This window comes from Macadamia integrifolia, chromosome 4 (genome assembly GCF_013358625.1).
Source record: "Macadamia integrifolia cultivar HAES 741 chromosome 4, SCU_Mint_v3, whole genome shotgun sequence".
Lineage (NCBI taxonomy): Eukaryota > Viridiplantae > Streptophyta > Magnoliopsida > Proteales > Proteaceae > Macadamia > Macadamia integrifolia.
This window is the reverse complement of record NC_056560.1, coordinates 21,544,631-21,558,992: the sequence shown is the minus strand read 5'-3', so window position 1 is coordinate 21,558,992 and position 14,362 is coordinate 21,544,631. Positions and strand designations below refer to the sequence as shown.

The 14,362-nt window shown below is 38.8% G+C and overlaps 1 protein-coding gene across 2 annotated transcripts; it reads left to right on the top strand.

Annotated features, from left to right (window-relative positions):
• Positions 1-3,693: 3,693 nt before the first annotated feature.
• On the top strand, positions 3,694-14,362 carry LOC122075398 (syntaxin-52-like). 2 transcript variants are annotated; one of them, XM_042640409.1, is made up of 7 exons: positions 3,694-3,902; positions 5,569-5,649; positions 8,148-8,370; positions 12,571-12,773; positions 12,881-12,984; positions 13,100-13,144; positions 14,007-14,362. In XM_042640409.1, exons 3-7 carry the CDS (start codon positions 8,153-8,155, stop codon positions 14,136-14,138), a joined length of 702 nt encoding a protein of 233 aa, XP_042496343.1. In that variant the 5' UTR covers positions 3,694-3,902; positions 5,569-5,649; positions 8,148-8,152; the 3' UTR covers positions 14,139-14,362. The 2 variants fall into 2 exon arrangements, with proteins under 2 accessions (XP_042496343.1, XP_042496344.1); XM_042640410.1 differs by having other exon boundaries at positions 3,695-3,902; positions 12,884-12,984.

Here is a 14,362-nt window from a genome sequence, read left to right as displayed (position 1 = left end):
CAGAGAGGGTTAAGGTGGGTTCCTTATGGACCATGATGGCAAGGGTGACTTTGAACACAGGTTGGCCAGACAAGTCCGAGTCAGTGCCAGAGGAGATGGGTGTACCCAAGCCGTGTACATGCACGTATCATAAGGCCAAGTACGGGTAATGCTGTTATGTAGCTGTATCCTAAAGTGTATACGTATAATATATCTTATGCTGAGAGTAAGATACATACCGATAGTCGAATTCCATCGAAATCTCACTTGTTCGTTAAGTTTCGACCAACAGGTGGGCGAATCCGCCCACCTGAGTGACCCAACCATGTGATTACTAGATATTCTCTAAGTATAAATAGTACTTATTGTGTTTCTCCTTTTCCCATTTAGTGCATTAAGGAGTTGGTGAGAAGAGTAAAGAGGAGAGAGAAAAGAAAGGAAGAAAAGAGAACGAAGAAGAAGAAAGAGAAAAAAAGAGGAGGAATAAATGGTTTTAAGCAACGCCGAGGTTTAATCTTCTCATTCAGACACCAGAAAGGTGATCCCCAACACGAGGCCTACCATATAAGGTGAGTGAAGGGTACACTTTTTAAACTTTCACCAAACCCTATGTGAAACCCTTGATTTGAATAGAGTTCCTTGAGATCTTGTAAATCCCACTTGAAATGATGAATCTAAGGTTTAATAGATGGTCTATGTGTTGATTTTGAAAGGTTTGAAGAAGTGTTTACAAGATTTGAGAAGCATTAGTAATTTATTGAGCTAAGAGGTGATTTTGGGGTTTTGGAAGAGTTCTTGAGCAAAGAAGGTAAGATGATTTTTCAATCCTTAAATCTAACTTAGATCTAGGTTAAAATCATCTTATAAGACCTTAGATGTGTGAAAAATGTGATTGGAATAGCCACATTTGGTTTCCCCAAGGTTGGGAAACGTTTCAATGAATAAATCAGATTTCTACCTCCACAGGTGGGCGAGGACTGACGGACAAACCCGCCCTCTTGAGGGTGCCCGCCGATTGGACCGGTGGGCAAATCTTACCCGCCTGAGATGACCGACGGGCAAAGATCGGTGGGCGAACCCGCCCACCTGAGAAGACCGGTGGGTGAAGACAGGCGGGCTGTCTGGCCCACCAATTGGCCCCCGAACGAGAATTTTGTGTCCGAATGGGCCCAAAACAGGCGGGCAACCTTCTTTTATGATTTTAAACATGATTTAAACATAAAATCTTGTTAGTTTTGACCCCAAGGTGGTGAAATGCTAATCCCATTCGCTTATGATAGGTTTACAAGAAACTTACGTTTCTCGCACCGGATCTCACCCTTACCGAGCGTGAACTTTTGTACACAACATGTAAGTGGGGAGAGGACATTTGACTTTATTCTAAGGCTTGTTTTGCATCATTCAATTGTATCTAAACTAGCCATGTCATCATGCAAATTGTGTGTATATTAGTCATCCTCATACGATTATGATATGTGTGTTGTGTTTTACATTCTCAATGCTAAATGATTAATGTGCTTATGTGATGAATGGTTGGATTACTGTGCATGATGCATTATTAGACTAGACATCGTAGTCGGCTTAGAAATGAGTGCATTGGTGGCCCGTGGTATGAAACGCAGTGGTACTATGCAATCATACTTTGTCATATAGGAGCATATGGTTTAGGATTTTCATTCTCTGTGCTACGACCCTTCCCAACAGGGGTTGAGGTGTTGGGTTATCACTTGGGGGGAAGCAGTGGTCAAGATTTTCGGGTTACTGTGGCGGTTAGACATAAGCCCAACTGGTCATTAGGACAGTCGGCAACCTCAGTGGTATATTCAAGAGGGTCAATCGTACTACTTTTAAATTGCTAAAGTCAGCACCTTTACTTTTTTGTCATTTAGTTTTATGTTGAGAGTTGGTAGTCGGCATGCTTTACTTTTCTGAGTATTCATGGTGGCCTTCTTCGACAACCCTATGGGTGTATCGCGGGATGGAGTTCGCAGCTTGTACCCGGGGCATACTCGCATTGTGGTTGTAAGTAGCACAAAACCAAAGACTTAGTAATGTTGTTTAGGTGGATAATATATATTTAAAATGAATTGCATAGCATATAGTGCATATGGATGTGATTATTGTGTGGTATTTCTTTTCACTTACTGAGCTAATGAGCTCATCCCACGTGCTCACTTCTTTTAGATGATTTTGCAGGTCACCCGTCTGACGATCAGGAGTCGGGCCCTACTATCGAGTTTTCCTTTGAGGAATGGTGGGTCCTCGAGGAGTATGAGCACGGTGCTGATTGCATGTGCGAGGGCTGTGCTGCAGGACCACAGTAATGACGCTGTACTGGATTTTGCTTTTTGATTCTTTTGATGACCTCCCCTTTTTGTGTACTTGATATATAAATTGTTATTCTTTTGTGTAAATATCATGCCTACGAGCTCACATGTACTTAGCTATATACTATAATTTGGGTATCAAGTATATTAGAGATATTTACAGGTAATTTAAGTCTTCCGTTGAACTTTTGAACACTTATCTTAGATGTGGGTATGCTGTGGTGGGGTACTGTATCAGATGATTTTGGCAAGTTTGGGTTAACTAGAGTTAACCCGGTCACCGGTCCGATTCTGTGTGAACGGGGTGTGACACTCTCTCTCTCAAACCCTCTGTTTTTTTAGAGCTTTCTTTCTTCCTAGGCAACGATTGCAGCTCTCTTTTTTTTTTTTCTAGTTTTTGCTGTTACTCTTTCCCCCCGAGCTTTCTTCTTCCTAGACAGTAGCGGCAACAACTACACTCCTCTTTTATTTTTTTTGCTATTACTCTATCTCCCCCCAAGCTTTCTTCTTCCTGGACAGTGACTACTGCAGTTGCGATGGCAGCGACAACGGTTGCGGTTGCGACGACAGCAACAACGGGGCTAGTGGCAGCAGCTGCACTCTTTTTTTTTCCTGGTTTTCGCTGTTACTCTCTCTCCCCCAGAGCTTTCTTCTTTCTAGACAGCGACTGCGGTTGCTATGGCAGCGGTGGCGGCCAACGGTAGTAGCTACACTCTTTTTTTTGTTTTTGTTTTTGCTGGTATTCTCTCTCTCTCTCTCTCCCCCGAGCTTTCTTCTTCCTGGACAACGGCAGTGACAACGGCAACGTCATCTCAGTTTTTTTTTTTCATGATTTTTGCTATTCCTCTCCATCGACCGTTCTACCATCACTGTAATCCCTGTTCCTTTGGCCCGTTGGTGAGAGAAGCGAAAGAGCGAGAGAAAGAGCACCAAACAAGTCGGAAATTTTCCGCTGCCACTGTCCAGATTGAGCTTAGTTCTCTTTTTCTTTTTTTCTTATGATTTTTGTTGTTCCTCTCTCTCTCCCTTCGAGCTTTCTTCTACCTCGACTGTGGTAACGGTAGCTGCTTTAAGGATGAAAAATCGCCGGAGCAAGTGAGGGAGAAGAAGAAGACCATCCAACGTCGGGGCTGATTAAGCTACCTAAGACAGTAGGTATCCAACGGTATTGATGTAGTTTATCTAATCCAATGATCTACATTTGCTAGCACACCTGATTCCAAGGTGTCTTGCCAGCTTTCAAGACCTTTTCCCATATATATATATATATATTTTTTCAAATGGCAAGTTTCTAACTCATCAAGGCAACCAGCACGGGCCCTTGGGTTTAAACTTTCACGGACACGCTACGCCACGCTGCTTGTATAGTAGTATTAATGAATGTAAAACACGACATTAATGATGCTGAGTTTGGTTTTCTCTTTCTAAATTCGATTGTAAAAGTCGGACAAGCTCAGCCGGATTTCGGTGGCACCGCGTGTGTCTTCGTTTCCACCGAAACCTTCTGCTGATCAAAACGATTACAACCTCTCTTTGACTCTAATCGTCGTCTCCCTATATCGACTCTGTTTGATCAGATTCGATTCGAGTTGTGAGGTAATTTGTTTATTCTTTTTTCCTGTTAAATGTTTTGTCAATTTATGTTCCCAATTGGAGATCAATGACGATTTCTTGTATTTCTCTATTCTCAATGGTTCTTACCTCAATGTCTTGAATTATGGAAAAAGATTCAGGGGCAGTTTCTGTTTTGTGGAATTGGGCTAGATTTTTAGGTTTTTTTTTTTTTTTTTTTATTTAGTTGGAGAATTTGGTTGATGGGAAGTGATTGGTTTCGTTGTTAGGGATTCTTAGCATAGTCTTTAACTGTGAGAAAAAGGTGCATCTTGCTAAAGTGGTACAATTCTGTGATTCTTTCATGGCACTGCGGTCTTTTTTTTTTCTTTTCTTTTCTTCTGGTCATTTTTAATAGCTGTTCTGGTGCAATTGGAGAAACATAACGGATTTTTCTAGGTGTTCATTCTCTGGTGAAAGCGGATGGACCTAAAGGTTCTACTGGGAATTGGACTTTGTTGACTGCAGGAGAAGGAAATTTTGAAGTAGTTTGATGAGAAGGATCCGTTTTCGGCTGGCTGCTGGGATAAAAGTTATCAATTGGCTTACATTTTACTCCCTTTTCATTGGAATATATATATATATATATTTTTGGGTAGGGGGGGGGGGTTCACCTGGTTCTGTCATAGGTGTACTTAATTGGAACAGGCTTTGTACTAGCATGATCTATAGCTCAGTTTGAATGGTAGGAGTCCCAACATCCAGGAATTGTTTGATCCACAATCGTAACTGTTGAAAATACATTCATATCATGGTATTCGCATCCTCTCGCTTCAATTCCCATTTCCCTCAACCAATTGAAATGTGGATCTCCAACTAATGTTGCGGAGTTTGGCTTCTATTGACATACCGGAATTAGTTGCCTTGGTAGGAATTTAACCTGGCAGTTTTGGACTACTCATCATTACTGAATCCAATGCAGAACCATGGCAATTCGCCGCTGTTTGGACTCCCAACGATCAAAGCCGAGCCTTATTTGTAATTTTTACGAGAGTATTTTAATCAGTCGTTATATCTTCTTTCTAATGGAAACAGCCTCTTCGCGTAGTGGGGGTAACACTGCTTACATTTGCCCCTCCCAGACCCTGTAGTAGCGGGAGCATCGTGCACTGGGACGCTCTATCTACCTTATAGATGTCTTATTCATGAAAACATATAATCTTTAGTTTTCAATCATGGAAAACCCCCATAGAAGAAGTTTGATTCTTTCCAAGTTAAGAAAATAATTCTTGGAGTGAGCTGAAATAATTTATATTGTGTGCTGATCTACATTGTTGTGGCTCTTACTCAAAAGCTTGAGCTTTTGGGATAAATGGTTGTAACAATTTGCAGTTAGATTGGAATCAGATTTGAAGTGGGGGAAACACCTTGGATTTAATATATTCATTCAACTATGAGGATGAGGCACACAGAGATGCCTAAGGTTGTGATAATATTTCATTCATGGGGTTTTATGAGCATTCTGCTGATATGATTTTAAAGATGCTAAGTCAATGTTTGGTTCAGAAGAATCACATTTCATGCATGCTTTTTCCCTAGCAATAATTTGCATTCTGATTGAGATTTCTTTCACTTATTTGTTGTCAAGGCTGTTATTTCCCTTTTAATGTGTGTTAGTATCTCTGCTGAATTCTTTTTGTTAATAATGCAGTGTTAAACTCGAACCAGGATAAATCCAGTGGCAGATTAGCTTGCAAGTTGCAACAAGATCTCAGGGAAAAGGACAAACCAGGTTTGAGAGAAAACCAGATAACTCGATTTAAACAATTCTAATCAGCTTAAAAATTCAGTTGAATAAATTGTACATGTAGTAGATCAAGTTTGTAAATTATGATCTGAAACTGACATATTTGGGGTAATGAGAAAATCCTTTGGGGGCTATGTTTCTTAAAACCTAAAAAACCAGAGAATTCAATATTAGAAATTTGATGCCTCTTAAAAAGGAACTGAAGTTTATAAGCAATTGTGGGAAAGAAAAGAAATAAAATATATGACCATAAACTACCTGATCTGCAGGTATGGAATCACCACCAGTACCTCAACCTTGAATCACCACCAAGGGTTCCTAGAATCACCAACACGGATGAAAAAACTAAAGGGAATCCAATGGCTGAATGTGAGGTTCAGGTCCAATAACAGATCCTATTTTTTAGAAGATTGAATAGATCTCCAAATCAGCTCTTATCAACTTGGATTTCTGGTCAGAGGTGACGAATAACAATAGGAATTGGGTCTCAAAAGATCAAAGTGATCCAATGGTTAGGTACTAAAGTATGACCGTGTCCCTTACCCCAAAACAGGGCATTCGCAGGCTATGAATGTATGGTTTCATACAAGAAGGAATCCTTTTCTGTTCAGGGAATAAACTAGATGAGACAGCTCTTAATCTAGGAGATAGGAACCAACGGATTTAAGAAATTGATTGCAAGTAGGCCTCTTTAACCAATAACAGCCTTCAGAATAGACTAACATATAACAACCCAAAACCTTAAGGACTCTCAAATCGATAAGAAAACTTACCGACAGCCTTTTCCCAGTAGGATACTTGATGATCAAACAAGAATGGAGACAAACAGATCAGCACACAGTGGGAGGTAAATATTCAGATCTGGAAATTGAGAAACTGAGAAGAAATATGCACGGAATTAAATAAAACAAAGAAAAAAAGATATGTTAAGTCTCCCACTTGAACGGCAGAGCAGGCCTCCCACCTAACTCCAAATTAGTTTCCCACTAGGGTTTCTGCATCCCACAGACCCGCCTTTCTGAGTTTGAGTGTTTGACAGCATAAAGCCAATCTTTTATCAAACTTCATCATTGCTATTGTAGTGCCCTTCTCTCTTATTTATAATCTCTAATAAACACAGCAAATAAAAGCTTCCTTGCATGGCTTACAACTTTGGAACTCTTAGAAATAGACCCCCCTCTAAATACAAACAATTAACTCAGTGTTATCCCAATCCCTCCCCCTTTAAAAAATAGAAACTAGTAAGGCTTTATAAAATACTGCCTTCTAAAACAGACATGGATGCTAAAAAATAGAAACTAAAATCTAACTTATTGACTAAAGAACTTAAAATAGAAAGTAAACAAAATAGTTAGTAACTGGATAAAATCTTCTCATTAACAGTTCGAATCTTCTCCAAGTTACTCCCCGCAATCACACTCAGGCCTTCTAGAATAATCCTCATACAATCCCCAATCGACCCCTCCTCCTTCCTTCTTTGAACTACATCAAGTGGGAGGTCAGCTTGCAACGGGACTGCATTGTAGGGAATACGGACAAACCAGATTTGAGAGAATTCAAATATCAGAATATCAAAAGATCTGATCTGGTCAATATACTGGTGAAAACTCTCAAGTATAAGGACCAAATCATCAAAATTATAAAGCAATCCAACAATCAGATTTTTTTATGTCAGTATCCTTCTTAAGAGATCAAATTGAAATTTCTGACAGGGAGCCAGAATTTGAGTGCAGAAAATCAGGGAGTTTAGAACAGAATCAGTTATGGGATTGATTAGTGATTAAGCAGTAAACAGAATCCTTAACTGAAATCAGAATTGAAAGATTGATCCAGAAAATATGACATTTTGAAGAAGCAGAAACAACTAGGACTCTTGAAAATGATAGGATTTTTTTGGGTTTTTGAAACTGAAGCTAAATGGAAAGAAAAAATAGAAAGGATATAATCAGGGATCACCACCTGATCTGCAGGGCTGGAATTACCACTATTACCCCAACCTTGGAATCACCACCAGGGAGATCATTGAGTACCACAGACCCAAAGGCAACAAGCCAAATCTATTCGTGTACAATGCATGACCCTTACGTATGCTTTAATAAAAAGAATCAAAACAGGAGTCTCTTTCAGCCAATATCTTACCTTGGAGTTAGTCTACTGTTATTAAAAGCTCAGCCTAAAACAAAGGAAAACAGCTTAAAACAAGGCTGGGTATTTAGAGACCTAATCCAACCCAAGTAAAACACTTGGATGATAATTAAAAATAAATAAATAAGACTCTAACTAAACTAATAAAATATATCTCATGTTTCTTCCTCTTACCCATATTTTAGGCTGATTAACATGGCATGTTATAAAGAAAACCCATCAGACCAAAGGCCCAACATGTATACAACCTAAACCAAGGTTTGTTTCCATTAAAATAAACCGTTTCTCTGATTTATCTGCATCTGAAATCTGAGTAAGCTGTCTCTGTTATCTTTCAGCTGCAATGGCATCTTCTGTAGACTCATGGATGAAGGAATTAAATGAAGCACAGAAGCTTGCTGATGATATAAATGGGATGATTTCTGAAAGGAGTTCTTTGCTCTCATCAGGACCAGATACACAACGTCACTTGTCTGCCATAAGGAGAAAGATTACAATACTAGGGACCCGACTTGATAGTTTGCAGTCCCTTTTATCTAAGCTACCTTCTAAGCAGCCCATGTAAGTGTTTTAGTTCAAATTGTTTCTGAATATTTAAAAAATGATCTGTGAGTTTTGCAATGTCATCTACTGTTAGTTTCTTCCAAGCTTCTTCTTTATAAACCTACATTTTGATGCTCTTCCCCATATTGAGGACATTGGGACAAGTACTCTTTCATGTTGTTAAAAGACCACTGAAGCTATGATTATTAGTACAGTCATTAAATGAGATCATTGTTTGTGCAGAGTTAAATTTATCTGTGGTGATTGATGGTAGAATAACAATTTATTTATTAATGGAAAAAAATTGGAGATACAAACACAATCATAGAATAGCACAGGCCTCAACAGGCTAGACTCTAAGCCCCCAATACAGATGACAGATACAATAAAATTCACATTCCAATCACGGTGGATAAGAAGGCTCTGATACCAATCTCTAAGATGGTGATTTTACCATCTTAGTTTTTTCTAGAGGCTTACTCACAGTGTGTTGAATCACTTTCAAGATATAGCAGTTCAAGAACATATCTTCTTCTTCTTCTTATTTATTTATTTAATTTATTTTCTTAATAAATAGGTTCTTTGTAATGTGATGGAGGTTTTTTAATTTAGTATTTTAGCTTGCCATGGTGTTTCCTGTAGTGATTGTTCTCTTCATGATGCATGATGGTTGCTGTACTGCTGGCATGGGCCCACAAAATGTTTTAGGCTTTGAATTTGATGGCTAATCAAAGTAGAAATGCTGGGTTATAAAATGGGGGCAAAGTTGATTAAACTTAGGTGTCTTGAGACTGCAACTAAGGGGGTGTCTGTATTGAGAGAACCATGATATAGCATTCAGTGAAGATTGGAGAGGACATTAAGGTATCTTTATGGTATGGGAAGAATTTTTTAAATATGCCTGAGATAGATTTTAGTAGACTTCTCCTTAGGTTTTAGATGAATTTTTTTTTTTTTTGGGTGAATAAATAATTCATTACCAAGAAGAAAGGGAAAACAGACAGCCCTTAGAGAAGGGGGAAGGAAAGAAAGATGCTCAGCTTAAGGGGATGCATTCTTGATGATGGAGCTAGGTAGTTCCCAGTAATTTACAATATGACAGTTTCTATTGGATGGATCACAAGGGGTAGAGAGCCTTGAGATCTTTGCTTTGACATCAAAGGAGATGGAACCCCAAATCTTATCTAGAGAGTGAGAATTGGAGTCCATTTCTTATGGTTTCTTTCTATCCAGATCTGATTGATAGTTGCATAGAAGGCAAGCTTTCCCACCAGGTCGCATGTAAACTTGCCCCAAAAGGTCATGTCGATCCAGATCCATTCTCTATGGAGAAGGAGGATTCTTGTAGTAGCAGGCCAACATTTAGCAAGGACCATTTTCCAAATGCAGTTGGAGACTGTGCAAGCAAAGAAGAGGTGGTCCACAGATTCTGGCTCATTCCCACAAAGGATGCACATAGGATCAGCTGGGATGCCTCTTTGGATGAGGAAGCAATGCGTAGGTAAGGAGTTAGTGAATACTCTCCAGGTCGTGAAGCTATGCCTTGGAATGTGATGAGGGAACTAGAAAAGTCTTTGCCAAGGAGTGGCCGGACCATGAATTCTAACAAAATCCCAAGCAGCCTTGGCGGAGAGGATTTTGGTAGAAGAGGGCATCCAAAGAGTAGAGTCATGTCTTTGCCTCTGGGAGTCCGAGATGACTGTATATCTTGAAGCTGGCTCGAGGAGGTGGCTGGGGGAGACCATGAGCCCGAAGAAATAATATCAGCCACGAGGGCAAGCCTGGGCAAGCCTGAGTTATATATATATATATATTCCTGGTGCTAAGAGTATGTTAGAGGACTCCTTTGGGGTGCCAGGGATCAAGCCAAAGGAAGGTAGATGGCCCATCACCGACTTGAGAAGAGGTTGCTGAGGAAAGCTGGGGGCGGATGGTTTTAGATGATGTTAATAGACCTTCTATGACCATCTATGGGGTTAAAGCAAACGATTCATCAACATCAAGTCTAAGGGAAACAGCAATACAGGAGTAGCAATGTTCAAAGGAAGATTTCCAACTAGCGAATAATTTTATGAATTATCATGGACAGAAGAATCCCTGCTAAAACCTCAAGTCACCAATATAAGAAAACCTCTGCAAGTTTCCTATAATTGCAAAATCCAGAACTGCTTTGATGATTGATCATTTCCCCTTTTAATGGTTCAATAACTGCTCCTTCTAACTTTTTGATAATTGCAGTAATAAAGCTAGCATCTACACAAACGTGGTTAAAACCACATCGTACTTACTAAGATGAAACCACCCAAAATAAATAAATAAAAATCTTGCTTTGACCTATTTTTAGGGTAAAGTCAATAATGCTAAGTAGATAAAAACTGCACAAATATTGTAGTGTTGTTTATTCGTCTCATGTGGGAAACATGTGCTGAAGTGCACAAGGCTCTCCTTCCCACAAGACGGAGATATAAACATTCCCAGGATCATCTTTATTCAAATTCAGAAACTCCCTGAAGCTTTAATATCTAGTACAATTGTGCACACATCCATACATAGCCTTGAATTTGTTCAAATGTTCACCTCATATACTTGTCTGTTCCTTTTGCAATGCTCAATGTGGTTCTATGACCACAAACAAGGAGACTGACCTGTGATTATTTGCAGGGTTTTAAGTATCAGTGCATGTCGCATCGGGTGATATGTATAGATATTGGTGGGTATTGATATGATATTTACCCGTACAGTACTTATTTAAAAAAAAGAAAAAGAAAAAAGAATTTGTATCTACCCTATATTGCCCGATATGAATTGGTACAGATAAGATGCACTCGATATGCCTCCTTTAAACCTGCAAAATAGAAACCGTGGGTGAGATAAACTGAGAGCAACCACCTTGGAAACTTGTTTTTCTGTTTGATCCAAGTTTGGTGGAAATCACCTAACATTAACCCAAAAAAAAAAAAAAAGAAAAAAAAAAAAGAACCCTAATTTTCACCATTTCAACAAGTATAGGGAAATTATAGTGCTCAAATCAGTGGATTGAAACAAATTTACAAAAGAGTTGTAGATCTCTCTCTCTCTCTCTCTCTCTCTCTCTCTCTCTCTCGCTCTAGGTTTTTTTATTTTTATTTATTTTTTATTTTTTATTTTTTATGCATCACTAGACTAAGTAAAAAAACAATGATATTTTATAATAAGGTGTTTTATGCTTCAAAACTATAATTTGTATATACTTGACCATTTCTATGTGTATCTTTAGCATATTTTGCATCTCTTCAATTACATACGTCTCTTAAAATCACCATTCAGTACAATGCCGATACTTGATCCTTGATTATTGTCCACAAAGATACCAATACAAATAGGCAACAAGGGAATACTCTTTGATGGTTAAAGCCTGAATAGATTCACAACTTCTGCAAGAGTTTTGGAAAAGAAAGAGGAAAATTTTTTGAGGCCAACCTTGGATAAAAGGTGAGCTACACAGTGGGTTAAACAGATCCAAAGTGAAGTTTTTCCCTGAATAGAAAATGAAGTTGTTGCATTAATTTGAGTATATCTAAACAAAACTATCACAATTTTTCTTTCTTTTTTTTTGGGGGGGGGGGGTTGATTGGGGGGCTTTAGCTTCAGGTGTAGATGTGAATTATTTTCAGGTATTGGAAGACCAGATTTAGGGTAAAGGCTAAGCTTTCAAGGTTTCAAACTCGGAATTGGGTATGGGGTCAGTCTCCATTGGCGCCAATTCAATTCGGATTTGAATCGCTCCAGAATTGACTGGAATCGTTCAGGAAATGGTCAGACTCGGATGGACTCAGTAAACGAAGGGGTACATGGGAGAGAAGGCAGTTAAACAGCTGCAACTTTAATACCCAAGCCCCAAGGATGGCTATTCATTTCAATTACTCTCCCATTGCCATTGATTTCCTCAGTCAGTGATACTTTGGCTTCCAGTTTTTAGTTGCAGTGAGTCTATTTATTTACTTGATTATAAATTTGCATTTCTGGTTTAAGACCACAATTCGGCTCTCTAAATATATTTATTTTCCAGGGAATCTTTGTATGAACACTGTGTACTTGATTATATATGTATATTGGATATATGTTATCTCTATCAATATTTGGGGCCTATAAATTCCTTTCTCGCACTCAAAACCAATTCTCTTGATTATATCGTTTTGTTCCTAACTTTTGCTAAAAAATTTTCTTCAAAATACCCAGAACAGAGAAGGAGATGCATCGGCGCCAGGATATGCTTGCAAATTTGAGATCCAAAACCAATCAGATGGCCTCTGCCCTGAATATGTCCAGTTTTGCTAATAGGGACAGCTTACTAGGACCAGATACAAAGCCTGACATCATGAGCAGAACAACTGGCTTGGACAACCATGGTCTTGTTGGCTTTCAGCGGCAAATAATGAGAGGCAAATTTCTATGACTTTGTTAAAAAGATCTCTCTCTCTCTCTCTCTCTCTCGCTTTCTCTCTCTGGCCTTCATGATTTTAATATATGTTTGGGCTTGTATTGGCAGCAGAACAAGATGAAGGTCTTGAGAAGTTGGAGGAGACAGTAATCAGTACAAAACATATTGCATTGGCTGTCAACGAGGAACTTGGCTTACACGCTAGGCTTCTTGTATGTTTTCTGTTAGATGGTTCCCGTGTCTTTTGTTTTATCCTATATGTACCTTATTTTCTCAATTAATTCTGCATTCCTGAACTTGATGTCTCCTTTCTCCTCGAGTGTGCAGGATTCCTTGGACCAACATGTGGACTCGACGGACTCCAGACTACAGGTTACATTCTTAGAATCAATATACATTTGTACCTTGCATTTGAGTCTAGTTGGTCATAAAAACAATTATTTTCATGCTCATGGACACGTCTATATTTTTGCATTCATACAAACATGCACTTATAATATTGCATTGCGGATGCAAGTGCAGAACCTAATATGCTTTTGAATATCTCAAATTTGTCAAAACCAATAGAAATTTTTATTGATGGACTTAATTAGACAGTTAAATGTTTTGCCAAAAAAGCAGTTAAGAACTACAGAAGACAATAATCATTTCCACAAGTTTTTGTGACTTCTGTATATGTTGAATATGACTAGTTTGCACAACCAAAACATCCTCATAACTAATTATACCCTTGGTTATTATCTCTGTTCCTACAAAGACCCTCAGTCATTATCTTTGACCAAGGGCCTAATTAATTAGGAGGGTTCTTTTAGCCGGGTAAGTAGTCAATTCTAGGAAATTTAGAAGTCACTTGAACATATCTCGATTCAACATAGGGACCTTGATTGTAGTCTCTTTATGTTTTTGAAACATGAGGGCCCCTGCTAGTACTTTTCACCAAACGGCAGGGATGCCAGGTGAGATTTACCCAATCTTATAACCAGAACAGGGAAGAAAATTACCATATCCAAAATGGTGCTGCTAAAGATAACAAATGTTAATCACAAGTAACAGTTGCGGGAACAGCCAACTGATGCAAACAATTTTCACTTTCAGTTCAGTGAGCACTTTTTCGTTGATAATCCTTGTTCTCGTGTGAATTCTAGTTACTGCACTAATCTTTGATTGTATGATACCTCAGAGTTGACCTGTTTATTAGCTTTTTGTATTTATTTTGGTCTTTTGTTGGATGCAGCGTGTGGCCAAGAGATTGGCAATTCTGAACAAACGTACTAGTGGTGGTTGCTCTTGCATGTGTATGCTTTTGGCTGTGATTGGGATTGTTCTTCTAGCTGCTGTTATTTGGGCCCTGATAAAATACTTGTAATACCATTGATGGTAAAGCACAACAATAATCTATTCCAACCCCTTTCCTTGCTTATGTGTTTGTGTGGGCCACTTGAGCCATTTTCATTGTTACACTCTAAATCATCAGCCCTTGAAGATCTTTTGCGATTTTTAAACACAGTTGTGTGTCGGGGTGTAATCAAATCAACTCTACTCTGTAAATTTCTAATAACCAGGTTTGGAAGAAGTATTTGTGTACAACAA

Bases quoted from the DNA above. Each gene is read 5' to 3' on its own strand.
- LOC122075398 (XM_042640409.1), top strand. From the start codon at position 8,153: ATGGCATCTTCTGTAGACTCATGGATGAAGGAATTAAATGAAGCACAG. The intron at 12,985-13,099 runs GTATGTTTTCTG...TCGAGTGTGCAG, and splicing joins GCTTACACGCTAGGCTTCTT to GATTCCTTGGACCAACATGT. The intron at 13,145-14,006 runs GTTACATTCTTA...TGTTGGATGCAG, and splicing joins CGACGGACTCCAGACTACAG to CGTGTGGCCAAGAGATTGGC.